The sequence below is a fragment of the Lepus europaeus genome, chromosome 11 (genome assembly GCF_033115175.1).
Source record: "Lepus europaeus isolate LE1 chromosome 11, mLepTim1.pri, whole genome shotgun sequence".
In the NCBI taxonomy this organism is placed as follows: Eukaryota; Metazoa; Chordata; class Mammalia; order Lagomorpha; family Leporidae; genus Lepus; species Lepus europaeus.
In genome coordinates, this window is record NC_084837.1 from 104,013,899 (window position 1) to 104,036,656 (window position 22,758).

Genomic DNA, 22,758 nt, shown 5'->3' on the forward strand with positions numbered 1-22,758 from the left:
AAAAAGGTTAGGTTTTTTTTAATTATTATTCCTCTGCCTCAGAGCAGATTTAGCATGTTAGAGCTTTTCCTCTCTACCCTTCTAGGGCACTGCATCGGAGCATGGGAGGCAGAACAAAGAACCAGCCAAGAAGAAACAGAAAAAAGAAATGAAATGCCTGAGTTAATTAGTGTGAACTTTGGGGTTTCTGCTTCCTTTTCACGCAAGAAGCAACAGTGCACCTTGTCCTACATCCCACACTGAAGTTGGTATCTTGGTTTGAAGCCCATGGAACACATAACTGCACCTTCACTGAGAAGCAGTCTTCTTGGCGGGTCCTGATACTGAAAAACAGCTGGCCTTAGGCAAGTCCTTTTGCAAAGAGTACAGCTGAAAGCCTGAGTTTGGGAACCGGCACCACCCCCACTGAAGCTCCACAGGAGCAAGCACAGAGCCTCGGGCAGAGCTATGGTCCAGGCTGGCTTCGTTTTCCCAAGGAGCCTTTGGTGAGTTCAATTATCTGGTAAATATCCAGCGCTTCACCTGCAAGACAGTGCAAACTGGTTAGGATGCCTTCTCAGGAACTGGAACCGAGCACTCAGGTGTCAGAAAAGAAGCTTCATGTCAAAGAGGAGGGTGGGAAGGTTGAGACGAACTCAGGGAACACTTTGTTCTGTGTTAGCGTGGCCCTTTTTTTCTTTTTTTTTTTTTTCTGATACAATAAGTTTATCTTGGATATATTTTAAGTAGATTATAAGTTTTCTGTTTTCCTTGTTTGGCATTTAAAGCATGGGTGTTTTTTCACCTGAGAATGCACTTTGACTATATTTAATAAATCTTAAGCATTGCTGGTGTGACTGAGAACAGGTATAGCTGGAATATTTGAAGCTCTGCTGTCCTGTGAACAGCTCTGTAGAAACAGGTCCTTTTGTGGTTTGAACATCACGCTCCCTTTGACACAGGGCACCTTAGAAACTCAAACAGCTTTGTCCAAGACTACTTTCTGTCTACCTATCGCACATCATACATGTATGAGGATCAAATGTGTTATGCTCACCCTGGGGAATCCCGTATCTCCTTTCCATCCCAGTTGGGTTGGAAGGCGTTTTACAATCCATGGTCACTTCCTTCCTGAGGCACTGGTCGATATCGACTGCACTGAAAAAGGCGACTGACTGGGGCAAGTCGTTCAGACCCAGCTTGTAGGCAAACATGCACCTGAAAGAGACCCAATCTCCTCTCACGTGATGCCCTGGCTGCGGTCACAGGCTCAGCACTCCGAGAGAATGAACACGTTAGAGCAGGGCCTCCCTTCTGTGCACTTAGCTGGACTCTACACACTTTTTTTCCACTTTGGTACACTTGAGACATTTTTTAAATACTATGAATTATTGGGCTGGAGCTTAAGGAATAATTAAGGACTTTTTGTTAGCTTTGTTAAGCTTAACCCCCAGGAAATGATAAAGAGGGCAGTGGGTGACAGTGTTGAGTACCTTAAGCATTTGTTATCTACCCATTCATCAGGATAGATCATAGTTCCCCAACTGGTTCTGAGTGGCAGATCAACATGGAACTGGTACCATCACTTAATCATCCATGTGAACTAGGAATCTTGCTATAAGAAAATACAGCTCAATATATAGAATATTTTTTTTTTTTTGGACAGGCAGAGTGGACAGTGAGAGAGAGAGAGACAGAGAGAAAGGTCTTCCTTTTGCCGTTGGTTCACCCTCCAATGGCCGCCGCGGTAGTGCGCTGCGGCTGGCGCACCGCGCTGTTCCGATGGCAGGAGCCAGGTGCTTATCCTGGTCTCCCATGGGGTGCAGGGCCCAAACACTTGGGCCATCCTCCACTGCACTCCCTGGCCACAGCAGAGAGCTGGCCTGGAAGAGGGGCAACCGGGACAGGATCGGTGCCCCGACCGGGACTAGAACCCGGTATGCCGGCGCCGCAAGGCGGAGGATTAGCCTGTTGAGCCACGGCGCCGGCCAATATATAGAATATTTTTAAAAGTGTATTTGAGTTTCCCCATTAACAGTGTTTTCATTAAGACAGAAGCAAATTTTTGGCACCTAAGAAAACATTTTTGGGTGAAAGAACATCTCAATTTTTTCTGAATTGTGACATTTTCTGTCATTTGACCTAGAGAAGCAGTTTAAACTATTCTGTAAACTCCCTGCCAGTCTTGGGACGACTTTCATAAATTTTTTAAAAAGAGATATAAAAGCGGAAACAGTCATTTCTGGGAAATGAAAACGACACTGCCCAGCCAGGCCCGAGGAGCTCCCACCCTACACAGGAGCACCTGGCCAGGGAGGCCGTGGTCTTACCTGGTCAGGAGGTTGGTGATCTGCAGGGCCAGGGCAGCACGGTAGCGGTCTTCCTCCCTTACCAGGTAGCGAACCTCATCATGGATGCTGATGCAGAAGCGTCCATCAATGGCAAACTCCTCTAACAGCCACCTCATGGCCACAAGCATAAGGTGTAAGTAGTCCACAGCAGAGCTCTGTACCACCCAGTTCACACGACTGGTCATAAACTGGGGAACACAGGTAGGCACAGGTGAGGGGCTCTTCTACACACCGCTCACTCAGCTCTGGGGGAAGAGGTTAGAAGCCCCAGGAGAAACTCAGTTCAGGCTCCATTTGTACACACTGGTGAGCCCAAAGGGAGCCCTCTGCCCTTCCTCCCCATGTTTCAAGGGTAGCAAGGTACCTCCCCCTGGACAGCTGAGGGCTCCAGGGCTCGGCTGATGCGGCAGCCTAGCACCGGGGTACATGGTGTCTCGGACATGGCAATGCTCTCCAGCTTATTGAACATTTCTGACTCTGTGCCCCCCATCCATGCTCGTTCAGCAACCACCTCCCACTTCTTCCAGCGCGACCTGCAGGAACAGAGGCAGGCTTTGTCTTTCAGTATCTCAGAGCTAAAAACCAAAGCATCCCAGCTTGCTGGAGTCAGCCCAGGCCCCTCCCTCCATCTGAAACACAAAGAAGGGCCTCACTTCCTCGAAGCTGCTCTCTGAATCTTGCGCAGATCCTGCAGGGAAACCCAGCCATCTTCAGTCCTGTCCACGGATAGGTCCAACTGCCTCACCAGCCACTCGCCCTCATCTGACAGCCGATACCTGGGGTAACAACACCACCATTGTTCCCAGGGGACTGCCTTCTCTGCCAACAGGGTTCACACATCATCTCAATTTTCTAAAACCACCATGGGGTCACATGCCTGTCCCCTACATGCTTCAGTTCAGAGATAAAGGCTCAGAGAAGCTGGGGTCATGTAGCTAGGGAGAGGTACAGCCCTAACGGAACCCACATTTTGGGCCACAAAAGTTGGGGTCTACCATGGTAGCCCAATAGAGGACAAAGACCCCCCCCAATACAAGGGCCATCACTGTTTTTACTGTCCTAATGCCTTGGACACAACTGCCCATTTACCAGCTTGATAGACCTATCACTCCAGATTTAGAGTGGACAAGAATGTGCTAATACTTAAAGCAGGAAAGGCTTTAGAGATGCAGAAAATGGTAGAATGGCTTCCCATTCTCAATTCTCATTGCCCTCGATTCCCCAACTTCAGTCCAACCTGCTGCTGTTACCAGGCTGTCCCCCAAAGACTAAGGCCATGTCACCTGGTTAGAGGACTTCCTCCCCACCATCTGGGCCTCCACCAACACACTGCAGTATAAGCCTCACCTCGCACCACAAATGGGAGGCACTACCTACCCATCTGCTCTGGATAGCACTCAGCACCCCTTCCTGCCCTGATGACACTTTCTCATTTCACGAGCAGGTCAGGCCCCACAGTGAGTCTGCCAGTTAAATTACAATTTTTCATGTAGATTATGCCTAAGAAAGCTGTAAACGTACCTCTCCTCTCTCACTGACTAATCTGCCAGGGTGTTGAGCACATGGTGGGTAGTACTATCAGAGCGAACCAACCTGACACTAGGCTTGTGAACTGAAAACCTGTGTTGAGGCCTCCTCTACCAAGGTCAGCCTACACTTTCCAGTTGCCCACAGCACCCTCCTGTCAGCTCTGCCCACTCCGCTTGCTCTCGTTCCCTGGAGGCGCCAAGGGCAACCTCTGCATGACTGCTGCTGACAACATACCAGGCGTGCAGCTGTATCCCCATGAGAACAACATTAAGGCTGACCATAAAGCGAGCATCACAATTCCAGGGACACAGCACCCTGGAGCTTGGCCATGGGCGCAGTAAAGCGCACTGCAGCAGGCCCGAGGTCCTGACGCTGCCACGGGTGAGGAGAGGAGCCTCACCGGCGGAGGCCCTTGGTGGCGGCGTACATCTGCTGGGCCTTCTCGGCTGCCTCCTGCCGTGTGAGCCGATGGTTGAACTGCATTAGCAGGCGCTCGGCAAAGGGCTGCCCAGCCCCGTAGATGCGGCCGTAGTTGAAGACTTTGGCATGCTCGCGGCTGATGCCCACCGTGCTGGCTGTCTTACTGTGGAGATCCGTGCCCCTGCTCTTCCTGCCCTGCAGCGTCATCCACCCAAAGGCTGTGCAGCCTGCAGAACAGGACACAAGAAGGGAAGCTCAGAAACTGTTCAGCCACCTGGGCCCCGAGAGGCTGGGCTGCCTCGCCCCCTGCCCCAGCACCACTCTTGCTCACCATGCATGCCGGCAAAGTGAGCGTCTCCCAGCACAGCTGCGATCCACAGCTCCTGGGAGTCCACATCAGCACCCACGAGGACGTAGCCAGGTGGGGCCTGCACCATGGCCTTCAGCTCACTGCCTACTCGGTCAGGCTGCAGGGAGAACGAGGTCAGGCCTTCCTAGATTCCCAGTGACCGTCCTACCCCACACTTCTGGAGCCAGAGTTGACTGAGAAGGTGCTAGGGCCTTGCCTTTGGGGACAGCTTTACAGAACACCTGGCACTGCTCCAAACTCCCCAGTTCCACAGACAACCAACCACCTGTCAGCGGTGGGGCGACAAGGCTCTACACCTGGTGCTTTACCCACAGAACCCCATCTGAACGCCACAACAGCTGTGGCTATTATCCTTGTCCCTGTGCGGCCAGGAGCAGGTGCCCAGGGCACTTCTGTTGAAGGAACGAAGCCAGATTTTTTTTTTTTTTTTGGACAGGCAGAGTGGACAGTGAGAGAGAGAGAGACAGAGAGAAAGGTCTTCCTTTGCTGTTGGTTCACCCTTCAATGGCCGCTGTGGCTGGCGCGCTGCGGCCGGCGCACCAAGCTGACCTGAAGCCAGGAGCCAGGTGCTTCTCCTGGTCTCCCATGGGGTGCAGGGCCCAAGGACCTGGGCCATCCTCCACTGCACTCCCTGGCCACAGCAGAGAGCTGGCCTGGAAGAGGAGCAACCAGGACAGAATCTGGTGCCCCGACCAGGACTAGAACCCAGTGTACCGGCGCTGCAGGTGGAGGATTAGCCTAGTGAGCCGCAGCACCGGCTCGAAGCCAGATTTGAACTAAGCCCTGCCTGATCCTCATCTTGCGTTCTTTCCCCATGCAGAGCCCTCAAGGCACTTGAAGGTCCCAGACCTAGACACCTAGGAGATGAAAGGCAGAGACTGGAGACACAGAGGACACGTACCCGGGCGTTGCTGGCAGTGAGCCATGTGGGCTCCACAGCCCGGCGGGTGATGGTACCAGCAGTCACCACCTGGGGCAGGATGGCCCCATAGTGGCCTTCCTCATCATAGTTGGGGTGCCTGGAGTACAGGGAGATGAGTCTCAGCAACTTGCTTTGGTCCTAGGATCTTCTCCACTCAGTTCTATTCCCACAACCACTCAGCAGGCCATACCTGGTCACAGCACGGGGCAGAGCAGACCTGGGCAGCCACACCACCATCTGGGAGCTGTGGGGACAAACAGACTCAGCCCAGCGCCGGGGAGCAGAGCCCGCCCTCATGCCACCATGGCCTGTACCTCAGGGCTGCAGTGCCTCAACCTTCTTGCTACTAATTTGACTCAGGGTAGGCCATGGCTCAGCCAAGGACTGGGGCTGAAAGCACAACCACCAGGGACATAAACCAGCTGGGAACTGTGCAAGCCTCTAAGGCAGCGTCCGCCCCTCTCCTGGTGTCTCCAGCCACTGCCTCTTTCCGTACTGACCTGTCACAACAGTATGCTGGTAGCCTCAACTGCCTGGCTTAGATGTGGTCTTCAAGATGAGTCCATTTTCCATTCCCAGACTCCAAGACCCAGCCCCCAGCCCATAACAGGGCTCAAAAGCCATCAGTCCCCCAAGGGTCAGCCACACCAAGGCCCTAACAGTTACACCAGGTAGTTCTGGCAGAGCTGGAAGGGGCCATCAGAGTCCTACAGCGCCACACTAAGTCAGCAGGGAAACTAAAGCTGAGGAGCTTCAGAGACCTGCCTGAGGTCCCTGGCACCAGGACAAGCAGTCAGGTCTCAGAATCACAGCCATGCTATCTCTCTGGCAACCTAGACTGCATCAGGAGACCCAGGGAAGAAAGGGGAAAAAGACCGCAGGCTGCAGAAACCTAGCCTGGGGTACGGACAGGCCTCTCTGCCCTCCCATAGAGACTCACCTGATACGTTTATGGGCATTCCTCCAGAAAGAAATCATCTTGTTGATCTCCAGGGCCCGGTGCCCACTGGCGCCTCCAGGGCCAGCCTGTAGAGTACCATCCTCCATCTTGGGCAGGAAGTCCTTGGCAAAAGGGCTGCCTACATTATAGCTGTTACCATCCTGAAGAAGGCAAAAGCAGCAGGGGCTGGAGTCAGCTGGGAGACCCTGGTGGGGAGGCCCTGCAGGACTCCCAACACTGTTGGGGCTCCTCCCGACACTAAGCCCCAAACCTCTAGCAATTTAGGGCAAATCCCCAGCTGCATCACACACATCCCACACACACAGAGGCAGACCTGGCTCTGCCGTAACAGAGTATCACGTCCGGATGTGGTGCTGGACACTTGACATGCCCTGCAGCGTTTACCTCTACACTATGTCCCTTAGCACCTAATTTTCAGAAGAGAAATGGAAGCTCAGAGAACAGCATTTGCCCAAAATCACACTCTGTCCCACCACTACAAGGACGGTCTCCTGGTCTGAGTCCCTGTGGAAGCTGCACAGTGGGGTCACCGCAGGACAGGCCAGGAACCAGGACACACACCTTGTGAGGCAACTTGAAAAACCAGCAGCCGGGGATGTCCACATCGTCATAAGGTCCATTGCCATGGTGATAGGTGGGTGGGCTGGCTTTGCAGCCACCAGCAGCGTTCTGTGGGGGCCACACACCCACGTCAGGCCCAGCTCCAGCACCTGAACTCAGCAAGGGCCATGGGGCACGGGTGGGAAAAGGGGCTGGCACTATGAGCAGGTAAGCTTAGAAGTGACAAGAGGCCGTGAGGTTCAGCTTCCTCCTTGGCCTCCAGTTCAGGTGGGGCCGCCTTGGGGCAGGGCAGGACTGCCCAACACTCAGGACCTAAGGAACTCTGGCAGAAAAGAGCTGCACAGGCAAAGGGAAGCCCTCCACCCAGCACCCACCCAGGGAACCCCTGACCGACGCCCCTCTCACCAGAGCCAGGGGCTGGCCTGGCCCTGCAGCGCCTGCGTTCTCCATCCTGGCCTCGGCCTCCACGTCTAGGCAGCCCAGTTCTTCCACCTAGGTAGGCCCAGGGACCCAGCAGTGAGGCAAGGGCCTGGGTGGGTCCCAATCCACCAGCCCTGCAGAGTACATGAGTCAGCGAGGCCAGACCCCCACCCAGAAGGCTCCCTCTTCCCTGGGGGCTCAGGTCGGAGCCTGTCTCACCGTCTGCCACATGGCACTGCTGTCAGTGAGCAGGAACTCCTCGGCCAGGCTCGCCTCCTGGGGCTGCAGCTGCTGCTTCCCCTGCTCCAGGCAGTACTTCCTGTACAGGGCCTCGATGGCTCTGCAGAGAGCAGCGGCCTCTGAGTACCAGGTGCTGCGCTGGCTGGGCAGCTCCCATTGCTTACTCCTCAGAACCGACTCTGAGGCACAAAGTGGACAGCACTTGCCCTGAGTTTTAGACAGGGAGTGACAAAGCACACCGGTGGCGGGCTGGGGTTCCACGCCTGGTCTGACTCGGGTCCAACCTCCTCTTACTCCACAAAGCTGCAGGCTCAAGAGCAGTGCTGGGAGCAGAGCACGGGGGAGTCAGGGCCCCGTCCCAGGTGGCTCCTGCCTTGTCCATCCACAGGGTCCACAATGGCTCTGACCGCCCTTCAGAGCCAGGACTGTAAATTCTGGGCCGCTGGCTACCCCAGCACACGCCTGTCCAGAGCCAGGGTTTGTGACCTCAAGTCAACTGATTTCCCTAGGCATCCTCAGCTACAAAATGTGCCTAACAGTCCTGCCTGTCTCACGGATGCCTGGGGAACACACGAGGGAAGCTGCTCAAACTACGCTCCCCCAAAAAGCCAGCCCGCCCAGCTCCCCATCTCCGCATGCTCTCTGCAGGCAGCTGTGCCGCTGGGCCCCACAGGAGGGCCTCAGTGGCCTCCCCACTCTGAATGTCCCACCTGCCCCCGAGTCTCTGAGGCCACAGGGTCAGGGTAGCCTTGGAAGACCGACTCCACCTCTTCTCACTGATTTCCCCAGCTAGGGGAGAGGGCCCCAGGCTCCAGCACCTTTCCCCCAAAGCCTGAGCCTCACCTGTAGGGGCAGGGCACCCCTGCCACTTCCAGGGTGCTGCCCACTGGCACCTTAGCCAGGTTGTCCCGCCTTCCGGGCACCAGGTAGCCCCAGCCGTGACGCTCTGAGTAGTGCAGAGGGAAGCCATCCCAGGTCAATGCCATGAGTTTGGGTGTGATCCGCATCTGCAGGCTGAGAAGGCTAGGGCCCGGGGTCCAGGCAGGGTCATCTAGGCGAGGACAGAGCTTCCGGTACCACCTATGCCACACCACAAAGAGCAGTGTCATGGTGGTGAGGGAGACGTGGCAGGGGGGTCTCTCCCATGTGTCCCACCCACCCTCAAAGGCCCAGGACTTTCTGATGACCTCAGCCTACAGTCACTGTCCCCTCCTCTGGAGTGTTTTGGTCGGGACCCCCATGGAATCCCCTAGAATAATTAAAGTATCTCAAAAGGAGAGACCCTCTATGTCCGTCCCACTGAACACTCAGAAGCCAGGACCAGCAAGCACACCTTAGCCCAGGGCTGAGCTCCCGCCCAAGCCCCACTTCATCCAGGGCAACACGGGACAAACGGGGGCACATCTGTACCCCCACCCTCGGGCCCGTCACCATCCAGAGACACACCAGCAGCTGCTCACCGGGGTTGTGACCGCAACCGGGGAGAGGGGCACTCTCGGGTCACACAAGTGCAATGTCAGCACCCCGTCCACACCAGCTGCTCTTCCACCACAGGCAGAACTGCCTCCTCACTGCTCACTCTGTCTCACCACCGACATCAACACCATGCTGCACTGGCTGCTCCACGCACCTGGCTTTTCCCAAGGCTAAAAGCTCCAACCTGTCCCCTGGCGCCCGCCATGGGCCAGCACACAGCAGGTGCACAGCACCCTGTGCAAGCACCGTGCCTGCTGGGTCAGTGAGTGGCAGGGCCGGAAGATGCAGTGAGAGAATGGCAGCAGGCCGCAAGGTGCACACGTGCACACGTGCACCCTGCCTCTGTGCTCCCATGCAGACACGGTGTCGCGAGGGCGGCACCAGGGCAGATTCTCCACTCACCCTGGGTGTCCAGGAAGGTGCTGGGGTCGCTTAGGCAGGAACTCCGTGGTGTCCTTCAGCTGCTGCAAGCAAGCTCGGGCTGTGACATCTCGCTGACACTCCTCCTCCTCACTGGGGGGGCCAGGGTCTGTGCAGGACAGCAAGGGGACAGTTGGGACCAGGGCCTCCCAGACAAGACACTCTCCAGGCTCCTCATCCCCAGAAGGCAGGGGCGACCCTTCCCAAGTAACCCTAGGTTCTGGCATTTTCCCCGGGTGGACCCCACCCGCCTCCCTCCCACGTTCCCACCTTCCTCATCCATGGGGTCCCCAGGGGCCCCAGCCCCCTTGGTGGGTGACTTGCTGGCTGTGGCTGGCTCCTTCTTCTTCACCTTCTTTGCCTTCTTCTGCTTGAACTCCTGCAGCTCCCACTCCAGGTCCCAGAGCCAGGGGTCGTCCTTGTACCTGCAGAGCCAGTTCACCAGCACAGAGCTGAGGCCGAGCTGATGGCCAGGCCTCCTCCCTGCCTGCTCCCTGCCCGCCCAAACCCTGGCTACCTCTCTCCCGAGAGCAGCTGGCAGGCATCATTGGCTAGATCCATCAGCGACTTCTTCATCTCCCGCTGCAGTTCCTCATAGGTGCTCTGGGCTTCTGCCAAGTACCGCTCCCAGTTCTGGTTGACAGGCAGGTAGGAGACGCCCATCTCCAGCATGCCAGCCAGAGTCACCGGGTGTGGACACCTTGGGGGCAAAAACCGGAGACTGACATGAATGACCAGGAGGCAAGGCTGTGGCCCAAACCCTGAGCACTTGGCCAAGTTCAACCCAACCACCCACAGGAACAGCTCTAAAGTCAGGCAGCGCTGCTGCCACCTAGCGGGGGAAGGGCACCTCACGTCTGAGCCTCCGTTTCTCCATCCATAAAACCTTAGTAGCAGTATCCTCTCCTCAGAGGTAATGTGGGGATTACAGATCATTGAATGATGATTGCCAGGCACGGTACACACCACAGAGCAACCTATACACACAGCAACCCTATGCACAATAACCTATACACAACAACCTATACACAGAGCAACACTATATGCAACAATCTATACACACAGCAACCCTATGCACAACAACCTATGCACACCACAGAGCAACTCTATACATACCACAGAGCAACCTATACATAGAGCAACCCTATATACAACAACCTATACACACAGCAACCCTATACACACCACAGAGCAACCTATACATACAGCAACCCTATACACAACAACCTATACACAGAGCAACACTATATGCAACAATCTATACACACAGCAACCCTATGCACAATAACCTATACACACAGCAACTCTATACACAACAACCTATACACAGAGCAACACTATATGCAACAATCTATACACACAGCAACCCTATGCACAACAACCTATACACAGAGTAACCCTATGCACAACAACCTATACAGACAGCAACCCTATACACACCACAGAGCACCATGAACCCCACACCTGGGCTAGCTGAGTACATCTGTGTATGTTTCTCAGATGAGAACACCGAGAAAGAAAAACCAAGTAACCTGCCCAAGGCCAGATGAGGAGAGGACGGTCCAGAGCTGCCCGAGATCGGGCTGACACGTCACACGACCTGACTCACTAAAACACAGGCAGGGTGTCTGTTCCACCCTCAGCACGGGATCTGGGTGTAGAGAAGGCACTGAATACAGCAGGACCAGGGTAAGGAATGTTAGCATGCACCCCCCATCCTCCCCTCCATGGCCTCTGCACAAAGCCACAGTCCAGGGACAAGGTGACCGATGCACAGAGAAGGGCTCCATTCTTTCAGCCTAGAATGGCTGATGTCCCCAGCCTGAGAAAGAAGTAGCAACACCTGGTCACAGGGCCCCAGGGAGTCCCCACAGGTGACCTCTCACCTCTCCAAGAAGAGGGGAAGCTGCTGCTGGAAGACCTGGTGAGTGGCCCACACGTCCTGGGCACAGTACTGCATCAGGGCCTGCACGAGGGGACAGGAGGACACGGGGTGGACAGCCGCCCCAGCCCCACCTGCAGGTCAGCGCGGGGTCTGCCGCAGCGCCGTACCTGGAAGTTCTCCCGGATGTCCTTCATGCTGCCCTTGACAAACAGTTCTCGAGGCTCCTTCTCTAAGGGAGGCCCCCCCACGTACAGGCTGTGCACGTCAGCCAGGTTGTTGACACTGCTGATGTCCATCCAGTCCCAGGATGAGATCTAGGGGCCAGAGCAAGGGACGCAGGACAGCCTGGCCTCCAGCCCAGCAGGAGGGCAGATGGGGGTCGGGGTGGCATGGGGTGGGGGATTCCTGCCCACCCACAGCGTGTTCTCACCGCTGGGCCAGTGGCTTTGCTCCGGGACTTCTGAGCTCGCTGTGTAGCGAGCTGGCTCTTGTGCTTGCCCTGCTTGGCTGCCATCCACAGACTGCGCTGGAAGCTGCTCAGGCCTGAGATGGCCATGTGCATGCTCATGGTGTCCAGGAAGCGCATGCGGGAGCCCTGGGGGGGGGGGGGGCAGCTGAGGGGCGGCCTGCCACTGCACCAGTGGTGTCAAGCCAGCCCCACCAGGCCGGGCCCCCACGAGCTCTATGGCCCAGGGCAGTCAGCAAGGCTGCCTGAGCTCAGCACCACAGGTTCAGGTTACCCTCGCCCACCCCACCTGTCTCCCAGTGCTACTGCAAAGCCACAGTGACGAAGCACTTCTCATACAATGAAGAAACGCCATTATTACATGCCGGGCCCGGTTCTACTGCTTTACCTGTGCGTGCTGTTCAAGCCCTCCTAATAATCCTACAAGCTCCTCTTATAATAAAGCCAACTGAGGCCTGGAGAGCTTAAGGAGCCCTCATGGCTGGCTGGCGGCTGAGGCAGGACGTGAGCTCAGGCTGTGGCCCAGAGGCTCCAAGGCCACGCCAGGCTCTAAAACACCACACAGATGAGGGCCACTCCTACTCTGTGACAGGAACACACAGCTGGGCAGAGACCAGAGGCAGGGCTGGGGAACAGCTGCCCCAAAGAGACACTGCCCAGAAGGCAACACCCTCCCTAACGCTGAGAGCAGGGCTTCTGGCCCAGCCGCCTGCAGTCAGCCCCAGGAACCTTACCTGGATCAGGTACTGCTCCTGGATGTGGGCTCTGTCGAAGCACACGTTGTGCCCCACCACTAACTGCTCCTGCCAGTCCCGCTGGGTGGGGCTGCCGGCACTGGTAGGGACCTCCAGGGGGATGAGGTCAGCCGGCGACAGCTGGCTGGTCCAGGAGTAGCGCTCTTCCACCAGCCGCCGGCTGCACCAGGAATACCTGGGGGGTGGGGGGAGGCAGGTTCACCACGGGGGCACTGAACTCCACATCACCCATTGCACGCCTACCACCACAGGCCAGGTCCTGCGCTAGTGGCTAGGGACACAAAGGATGCCACGGGGTGCTCCCAACCCCCAAGGGCTAGCGGGCAGGGAGGGCGTACGTGTGCTGGGGGTGGGGGGTACGAAAGTTCTCTTAAACTCTCACAGGTAAAACCGGAGACTAATGTCCAGAGTGTGCATCTGGCTCTGTGGGGTTTCTGTGAACATGCCTGCTCTTCGTGTCTGCAAGTGCAAACAGCCCGTGCTCAAAGTGCTAACAAAGGGTCCGGGTGGTGACAGTAGGACCCAAAGTGGATTTTTTAAATTGAAACTGGGAAACAAAGAAATGGCAAACACTGCGCACACGTTCAGGATGAATCGTCTCATGGCTGCAAAGATTCTGAGGGGCAGACAAATCACAGCCCTGACAGACACAGCCACAGCCGCCCTAAACGAGCCAGCGGGGAAGTGCGAGACGGAGAAAACACAGGTGCCGGTGCTGGGGCGGCGGAAGGGGCGGGGCCTGCCACCCATCCAGGACAAGGCTGCCAGTGACCCCAGATCCACCCGGCCCCAGAGCCACAGGTTATTCCAAACGGCCAAGGCCCTTCCAGCGTCAGAGCGAGTGACGACGCAGCCGCTGTGTGGCCAACACGGCTGTGAAGGCGCTCCCTGCGGCCCTATGGAAGGCAGGAGGGTTTTCTGCCTCAACCGTTTCAACAAACAGTACTAGTTTCCACAGGGGGCAGAGGAGTGGATATAAGAAAAAGGATCCTAGTTTTAAAGCCAGCAAAATCTCACACTGCAAACAGTGGGAAAAGCCAAGGGACTCAAGCCGAAAACCCTTCCCCTTTAACTCAGCATGTGAAGGCCCTTAAAAATAACGAGGAAGGGGCCAGCGCTGCGGCGCAGCAGGTGGGGCCGCCGCCTGTGGTGCCAGCACCCCACATCAGACTGCCCGTTTGAGTCCCGGCTGTTCTGCTTCCAATCCAGCTCCCTGCTAATGCACCTGGGAAAGCAGGGAATGATGGCCCAGTGCTTGGGCCCCTGCACCCACATGGGACACCAGGATGGAGCTCCTGGCTCCTGGCTTTCAGCATGGCTACTGCAGCCGTGTGGGGAGTGAACCAGCAGATGAAAGATCTCTGTCTGTGCGTCCCTCTCTCTCTCTCTGTTGTTCTGCCTTTTAAGTAAATAAATCAATCTTGAAAAAAAAAAAAATAGAAGAAAAAGCTAAAGAATGGCCAAATATATGAGGCTGGAGTGATGACAGGGACCTTAGCTACAAGAAAAAGCCACAGCTGTAACCAAGACCCAGGTCTCTAGCTGTGCGTGAAGCCATAATATAAAAACTATTCATTATTGAAAAACAAGACAGCCAAAACGCAAACAGCATAGACAGATTGAAGACGAGCTGGAACCCAGGCCATTCCGCCACAGGTTTCCTGCGACTCTCGGATAAAGGCACAAAACGGCCTCAGTGGCATCCCTCTAGCCTGAGGGCCAAAGCGCCTGACCACCCCTTGGAAAGCTGCCCAAGGCTTCTCCCTCCACCCAGACGGAAGCTGTGGGCTGCTCAGGGACCTAGCAGGGCATAGCCATGTGGCAGGGGACTGCTCTGAGGGCACGGTGTGGCGCCCTCCCCGGCAGTCAGACCCCCGGAGCCCAAGCTTTCGCTGCCGTGTGCCATTACAGAAATAGGCAATAACCCCCGTACAGCACCGGCGAGAATGGAATGAGGATGAGGGCAGAACGGGACAGAAAGGAAGAGAAAGGAGAGTGAGGAAGTGGAGTAGAAGAAGGAAGAGAAAAGGGGACTTTAGGTAAACTGGCCAAGAACGACCAACAGATCAAAAACCAAATCTTTCTTATCACTAAATTTTTTCTCAGCCTCCAAAGCCTATTATTCTTCTGAAGGACGCCGGGATTCCCCTTTGCTCCGACCATCAAGTCACTCAGTAAGCACTGATTCTTATCCTAACTGGAACTATGTCAACGTGGACTCCTCCAGTGTCGCTCTCTTCCAGCCACTAACGCCTACCTTACCTATTTAGCCTGGCTTTCACCATTTCAACTGCATGTTCAACATTTCGCAGCTTTCCTTACGAGGATGTAGCTTCCAATAGGAATAAAGAAACTGCCAGCTTTGGGGCTGGCCATGCCTTAAAGCATGAAGGTTGTGAATAGCATTTTAACCCTGGAACGAAGACTAAAGAAGGGGAGAAACGTACCGCCATCACTGTCTGGCAAGGAAACGCGGGTAGCACTTAGAACGCTGCGTAGAAAGACTGGCTAGATCTGTTTTGGGGCCAAAATGTCAGCTAGAGGCTGGGGATGCTGAACGTCTTTAGGCTGCCTGGGGCAGGTCCCACAAAGGGAAATTTCTCCCGAAATAGCCAATGGTACCCCCAGTTAGAAAAAGTGTCTACGTGTCTTTGCAGACTAACCTCCCATGAGGCTCTCGGGGGAGGTGGTGAAGGCACCAAATCACGGGCATCTCCAGTGGCCCGCAGTTGTCTCAGCACAGCTCAGAAGTGATTTCCTGCACGGCCCTGCTCTGGGGTTTGTTCGCTGCCCGCGTCTTCCCTCCAGAAAGTGAGAGGGGCTAAGCCTGTTTAGCTCCCCACCACAGCAGCAGTCCCTAGGTCAGCACCCAGCACCCAGCACCCAGCAGGAGGAGCTCAGTAAATGGTCACTGGCCCAAACCATGAAGCCAGGCCCCCTGTGCATGCCAACATCCCTACTTACCAGGCCGAGGGGGATATGGCCACCGCCAGCGTGGGGCAAGTTCCCTCTGCCAAGCAGACCTCCACGTCGAACACCAGGGCCCGCTCCTCGGGGACTGCCACGGGTACGGCCTCCCCCTCTGGGCCGTACCGGGTCCAGCCCTCCGCCCAGGCCCAGCTCGTGGGCTGGGGGGGCAGCTGCGCCTGCAATAACAAGTTGGCCGCCTCCAGGTAGGGGAGGCTCTGCTTCTGCGCCAGGAGGCGGAAGTGCTGGTCCAGGTTGTCCCCGTAGAGGCGCGGTAGGCGCAGCTCCACGTCCGGCAAGGGAGAGGCTGGCTGCCCCCAGAGCCCGTGCTCCTGCAGGTGCTGCACGCTGCGGCGCACGGCGGCCTCCTCGGGCATCTCCCCTCCGCGCCCGAAGATCTGCTCGTGCAGCCCTCTGGAGAGCATCTGGATGTGCAACGCGTTGTACCGCAGCTGGCCGCCTTCCGAGGATGGCACTCGTGGCGGCGACGGCTGCCCTTCGCTGGGGACGGGGACGTGGGCGGAGCTGGAGACCCAGCGGCTGGGAGCTGGAACCGGCCCTGGCCCGACGGCGGCTCCGGCCACCTTCCTCCAAAGCAAGCGGCTCAGGCTCATGGTGGGTGCAGGAAGCCCCCCGCTGGGAGTCGGGGCACCTGGCTTTGGGCTCCAGCTTGGCTGCGTTCACTGGCGGTGAGCCTTGGAGAGAGACGCGTCCCGTCTCTGCCTTCCCGTCCGTGAAATGGGTCTGATCATGCCTGCCTTCAACCCACGAATCCTAAAGGAGACAGACGACAAAGCGCATGTATGCACACACCCCCAGGTATTACATGGGGTCCTCGGCCACCACTCCCGGGGCAGGACTTGAAGGCTGCAAAGCCTCAGCCAATCCTGGGCGATACCAACACCCTCGCCGAGCAAACAGGCCCACCCAGGGAACTTGGCGAAGCCGCGGGCGGCCGTTCAGGGCACTTTCCGCAGTGGGACAGCGCCGGCTTGACCCCGGCTTCTGGCCCCCACGAACTGCGTGGCCTTGGGCAGGCTCCTTGGGCCCCGGTTTCCTGCTCTGTAAAATGGGGTTTTGGGGTCTCCGTCACACAGGACTGCTGTTCCAGTGACGCCGGGCGCACGTGGCGCCGCGGCCAATGAGGGGCCGTCGTCGACCGCCGCGGCCTGAGGGCCTGGCGACCCTTAGGATCCAGCGCCTGGATTCGAACCCGCCGACTGGGCCACCACTCCTGGGGAACCCGACCGCGGCCCAGCCGACTGCGGGAGCCGTGCAGGGGGTGTCGGCGGCTGCCCCCGCGCCCCGCAGCCCGCCTGCACCCGGCGCCCTGGCACGAGCCGCCGCCCCGCTCCGGGCCCCGCTCCGCGAGTGGGCAGCGTGGGGCCGCACCGCCCCTCAGCGACCCGGCCTCCCTGCAGCCCCGCCGGAAACCTCGGGCCTCCTGCTGCTTCCCGGTTTGCGGGTCCCCTGACCCCAGGCTGAGGACGCGGCGTCTCCCTCCGCGCGGCCTGCGCAGCCTCGGGCTAGCGTGCGGCCCGCAGCCGGCCAGGGCGCCTCGCTGGCAGCCGCAACTTCCCGTGCGCGCCCGGTTGGGTCCCGCGGCTACCCAAGAGGCGGGCGGGAGACTCCCAGCGCAGCCAATAGGAGAGCCACCAATGGAACGGTCCTCCCGCGGGGGGAGCAGGGGGACTTCCGGGCGGGCCCTCCCTACGGAACCAGGAAACCCAGGGCCAGCCTCCCCTTCTCAAGAAGCCTGTGGGCCGCTCCCGAGCTGGCGGCTAGGCTGTAATAACACGTTTTAGGTCGTGCATAGGCAGCATACTGCCGGGCGGCCGCGTGGCCTAATGGATAAGGCGTCTGACTTCGGATCAGAAGATTGCAGGTTCGAGTCCTGCCGCGGTCGGATGGGCCTGATTACGTTTTTTATTACTCCACGAAGACCGGGCTGCCATACTGTTACCGCACTCCCCTGTCACACGCAGCTTCCAGACGTCCCTGTGAGGCTTTGAAATACACCCTCCTCCTGGAGGCATGAGGGTTGGGAGGGCGCCCCCCAGGGAAGTCCCTGGTCACCCGCAGCCTCTGCTGAACCCCGGGGCGTGGAGCCTGCAGACCCAGCTGAGCAGCGGCCAGGGGTCCTGTCCCCGCCGACGCGGCTCCCGAGCCTGGACTGGCCGCGACCCAGCACCCCGCTTCGCTGGGCTCGATCCCCCCATACATGAAGCCATGCACTTTTCTAGGTGTTCCTCACAGGGTTTGTTTTTGGTCTGGATACAAGAGAAGGAGCCGGACACTCACCACCACGCCCCGTGTTTTTTTCAGGTAATCATGAACCATCGACTGCTTACAAAGTGCAAAGCAAGGGTCCCCACGTTAAGTCGGGCGATCCCGAGCGGGGGGACATTTTCATTTTTATTTCTTCTAATCTTTTGCAGAAATCCGGCATTTCCTACAGGGGTTCCTGTGATTTCATCCCTAAAAGCCATCACAGATGGGAGGGGACTAAAGAAATTTCACAGAAAAAAATAGAATTAAGAGTCTAGGGAACACAACATTTTGGAAATCCAGGCAGCTTTTCATAATGTGCATTTTCGATGCATCGGTGGCGACTTCCCATATTTTCATAGTTCACTAGAAATTTTTCAAATACTGTTTACACCCATCTGTACTGCGGAATGACGGCGGTAACTACACGGCTATTAATCCTGTTACTTACAAATCCTGTTACTTAACCAGCTAACCAAAAAGCACACGCATCACGTCCCCAATTTGTTCCCCCTAATACCACGGTAGTTTTGGTTTCTCTGTAGTTATACGTTTAAAAAATGTGATTGGAAGACGATGTCCATGGCCTGAAGCAGCTGAGAACCCTGGCCCACCCATCCTTTCAGAAAGAGGCCCTGCACCTGTCCTGCCCCTCAAAGTGGCTCCAGGCCAGCCCGGCGCCCACACACCGCTGTGACCCTGGAGGTCTGGGCCCTTCCTAAGCCACCTCCTGTTTCCCTCCACTTTCCCTCCCTCCTCCTCCGGGAGCTCCCCCCACATCCTTCTAGAAAAGTCTGTCCTGCATGTTCGCCCCTGAGAAACCAGTCAGGAGTTCCTGCCGACATGCAGGAAACAGAGTTCGTCAGGATCCCCGGTCCTGATCCAAACTCAGAGTCCTCCCTTTCCACACGCACGCTGATGATGGGAGCCCATGCCCTCCTGCGGGGCGGATTCCCGCAGGTCCGACCTTGTGTGGCAGCGGGGTGGCAGGAGCACCTGCACTCCCCAGTCGCCAGGTCCTCTTCTAAGAACTCTCACCTGTCAGCCAAACCGTTCCCCGGCTCCGAGGCGCTGGCAGGGGTCCCGTTACTGTCCCCTTCCCCTGACGTGAAAACTGAGGCACGGGGAGGCAGGGCAGCTTGCAGGAAGCGCTCTAGCCTGTCAGCAGAGATCTGGACCAGCTCTAGGGGCAGGGACCTGCGGGCTGCTCCACCTCAGTGTGCCTGGCGCTGTGGGGTGCTGCAGGTGCACCCTTTACAAGCCCTGCCTCCCTGCAGCGGGCCCTGGGGGCCCTCCGGGCTCAGCCTGCCTGTCTGGGATCCCTCTGTGCATTTGCCTCCCCGTGCCTGGCGTGTGTCTGCCAAGCCCCAGACAGCACAAGAAGAAAATATTATTATTACCCTTCCTGAGTTTATCTACAGCTTCGGATGAGCCAGACTCAGCCCTTCAGGGTACCACCTCCTTTAATCCTCCCAGTAAGCTCCCCTCCTATTTGTTTATAGAGGCAAAAAGAAAGAAACTGGGGTTGACACCACACAGGGAGTCCTGGGCCCCTTACAGACCCGGTGGGTGGGAAAGGAAGCGGGGGAAGACAGAACACCACTCTGGATCCTGGTTTTGCTGCTGGCCCCGTCCCACCAAGGTTTGCGTAAGATCCCCAGGGCACCCTGCCCTTGCCACAGGAACTAAGCGAGAGGTGGCAGGGCCAGGGGGTCTTTTAACTAAATAATATCCGCTGGGTGCTTCGTTAGTTTCCTCCTCTGTAAAGGAGCACTAACAGCAGCAGCCTCACGGAGTCACCCCGAAGGCGAACGAGTCCCCATGTGAAGCGCATGGAACAGCACCTGGCACCAAGCCCGAGCTCGGGACACACCCAGCGATAGTGTCAGCGCCTGCAGAAGGGCCGGCCAGCCTCGGGCACCCCGAGGGCATTTGTGCCCTGCCCTGCTGTCGTCAGAGGGGAGAAGGCACTCGTCTCTCTTGAGCCGCTTCTCTTTTCAGAAATGCGTGGGAAGTGGAGCATTAATTTGGGGTCAGACTGTGCTCTGTCTGCTTGTATGTTCCTGGCATGGAACCTGGCTCAGGCGGCAGATTTTGGGGTTCTTGTCCCTACCACCTCGTGTCCCTTCTTTGGCTCCTGACCAGGCTAAGGAGCTGACTCCTCAGAACCAAGCACAGAGTTTATTAACTAAGCTGAGCCAACCAGGAATTTCCAAGAAAGAAAGGAAAGAATGAAAGAACCAGCACTCTTTTTTGTTATCATCATAGATTTAGTCCATGCTGAAATTTCCACTGACCCCTGTAGCTTTAGCTAATATGTCATATCTCACTGATGAGGGCTTATTAAAGTTACAGACCCAATGAATGACACTTTTGTAAAACATGTCTTCAGCTATGTTTCTTTTTTTTTTAAAGAGTTATTTACTATTATTTATTTGAAAGGCAGAATTACAGAGAGAGGGAGAGAGGTCTTCCATCTGCTGGTTCACTCCCTAGATGGCCGCAACAGCTGGCGCTTCTTCCCCCAAGACTCCCATGCAGGTTCAGGGGCCCAAGCACTTGAGCTATCTTCTACTGCTTTCCCAGGCCATAGCAGAGAGCTGGATCGGAAGTGGAGCAGCTGGGACTCAAACTTCGTGCCCATATGGGATGCCAGCACCGCAGGTGGTGGCTTTACCCACTACGCCACAGCGCCGGCCCCTTCAGGTACTTCTCACTGCACTGAATTTCACTGAGATGAGACGAGGCTATGCGTAAGATCTTCGCATTGGCAAAATGCTTTGTGGTTTGCCAACTCTGACAGCTTCTCCTTAGCTCCACAACAGCCTGTTACACTCTGATACAGCAAGGATTTTATTTTTTAAAAGAGATTTATTTATTTAGTTGAAAGGTAGAGTTAGAGAGAATCTTCTGTACACTGATTCACTCTCCAAAGGGCCACAGCAGCTGGGGCTCAGCAAGGCTGAAGTCAGGATTCTGGAACTCCATCCAGGTCTCCCACATGCGTGGCAGGGACTCAAGCTCTTGGGCCATCCCTGTTGCCTCCCATGCACTTTAGCAGGAAGCTGGATCGGAAGCAGAGCAGCTGAGACTTGAACTAGTGCTCCCGTATGGGATGCCAGCCCCACAAGGAAGCATTTTAAAATGAAATTTGATATACTTCAACCATTAATTGAAAACTCCTGTCATTTACCATACGAGGGCACTTCAGAAAGTTTGTGCAGAATTGAATTTAGAGATAAGCTCATGGGGTGGGTGTTGTGACACAGCGGGTTAAGCAACCACCTGCAATGCCAGCATCCCAGCAGCCCGTATGAGCACCAGTTCAGGCTGCTCCACTTCCAGTCCAGCTCCCTGCTAAAGCACCTGGGAAAGCAGTGGAGGGTGGTCCAAGAGCTTGGGCCCTGCCACCTAGAGGCCTAGATGGAGTTCCAGGTTCCTGGCTTCAACATGGCTCAGCCCTGGCTGTTGTAGCCATTAGTGAGCCAGCACTTGGAAGAGCTCTCTCCATCAGTCTCTGTCTTCCAAATAAAATAGGTAAATTTAAAATATTTTAAATGAAATACAAAAACCACACGTTTACTAGGTAATTTAATGCATAAAATAAAAAAATAACGAATATTGGGCCAGTGCTGCGGCATAGCAGGTAAAGCCGCTGCCTGCAGTGCTAGCTTCCCATATGAGGGCCAGTTTGAGTCCTGGCTGCTCCACTTCTGAGCCAGCTCCTGGTTAATACATCTGGGAAAACAATAGAAAATGACCCATGATTGCCGGTGCTGCGGCTCACTTGGCTAATCCTCCGCCTGTGGCGCCGGCACCACAGGTTCTAGTCCCAGCTGGGGTGCCGGATTCTGTCCCAGTTGCTCCTCTTCCTGTCCAGCTCTCTGCTGTGGCCCAGGAAGGCAGTGGAGGATGGCCCAAGTGCTTGGGCCCTGCACCCACATGGGAGACCGGGAGGAAGCGCCTGGCTCCTGGCTTCAGATTGGCACAGTGCGCCGGCCGTGGCAGCCATTTAGGGGGTGAACCAATGGAAAAGGAAGACCTTTCTCTCTGTCTCTCTCACTAACTCTGCCTGTCAAAAAAATTATGTGGGAGACCCGAAAGAAGTTCCTGGCTCCTGGCTTCAGATCAGCCCAGCTCCAACAATCGCAGCCATTTGGGGAATGAACCAATGGATGGAAGACCTCTCTCTCTGTGTCTCTACCTCTCTCTGTAACTCTGTCTTTCAAATGAATAAAATATTTTTTTAAAAACTTGCTTTTCTATTAGTCCCAAGAATTTCAACATATCTGTCACCAGAAAAAAAAAAATTAACTGTTGTCTTCAATAAACTTTGCAAACAAATAACGTTTCTACAAAGTACTGAAACAAGTCTCCACTGGCACTCAAATACTAGGCTCACTCCTAAGAAGTGGAACCCTCTGTTGCTGAAACTGAAATGTCCATGAACTCCGTCCAGGTCTCTGACATGGGTGGCAGGGGCCCAAGTACTTGAGCCCTCACCTGCTGCTTCCCAGGATGCACATGAGCTGGGAGCTGGCTTCAGCATGGCCCAGCCCTGGCTGTTGCAGCCATTTGAGGAGTGAACCAGCATTTGCAACCTGTTTTGCCAGCTGTGAAACTGTGCATTTTACATCTTGACCCATTAAATCCCAGCCAGGCTCAGCCCAGTGCGCAGAGCCGGGCCTTCTGTTGGCTGAACACCACAAGGTCCCTAGGAGGGCAGCCTTGACCTTCCGCCTTGTCCAACAGCCCCTGCCCTGGCTC

The 22,758-nt window shown here is 56.2% G+C and overlaps 2 protein-coding genes and 1 non-coding gene across 6 annotated transcripts in view; 2 read left to right on the plus strand and 1 right to left on the minus strand.

Moving 5' to 3' along the window:
* The window catches only part of FANCI (FA complementation group I), a 96,097-nt gene extending 95,664 nt beyond the window's left edge, over nt 1–433 (plus strand). For all 3 annotated transcript variants that reach the window (XM_062206235.1, XM_062206234.1, XM_062206236.1), the window contains one exon: nt 86–433. In XM_062206235.1, the coding sequence (XP_062062219.1) occupies nt 86–243 (158 nt within the window). In that variant the 3' untranslated portion in view covers nt 244–433. The remainder of the gene's footprint in view (nt 1–85) is intronic.
* POLG (DNA polymerase gamma, catalytic subunit) lies at nt 433–17,281 on the minus strand. Of its 2 annotated transcripts, XM_062206237.1 has the most exons (23): nt 17,199–17,281; nt 15,721–16,497; nt 12,736–12,931; nt 11,966–12,130; nt 11,703–11,849; nt 11,537–11,616; nt 10,168–10,350; nt 9,921–10,075; nt 9,633–9,759; nt 8,598–8,834; nt 7,734–7,854; nt 7,500–7,586; nt 7,095–7,202; nt 6,513–6,673; nt 5,763–5,816; nt 5,552–5,669; nt 4,612–4,747; nt 4,261–4,507; nt 2,984–3,106; nt 2,695–2,863; nt 2,310–2,518; nt 1,037–1,197; nt 433–522 (listed from the first exon to the last, which is right to left on the minus strand). In XM_062206237.1, the coding sequence occupies exons 2-23, from the start codon at nt 16,335–16,337 to the stop codon at nt 446–448; spliced, it is 3,678 nt and encodes a 1,225-aa protein (XP_062062221.1). In that variant the 5' UTR covers nt 16,338–16,497; nt 17,199–17,281; the 3' UTR covers nt 433–445. The 2 variants fall into 2 exon arrangements, with proteins under 2 accessions (XP_062062221.1, XP_062062222.1); XM_062206238.1 differs by lacking the exons at nt 433–522; nt 1,037–1,197 and having other exon boundaries at nt 2,425–2,575.
* A 275-nt stretch (nt 17,282–17,556) lies between these two features.
* On the plus strand, nt 17,557–17,629 carry TRNAR-UCG (transfer RNA arginine (anticodon UCG)). Its single transcript has one exon. It is a non-coding gene; the product is annotated as a tRNA-Arg (tRNA).
* Nucleotides 17,630–22,758: the final 5,129 nt, after the last annotated feature.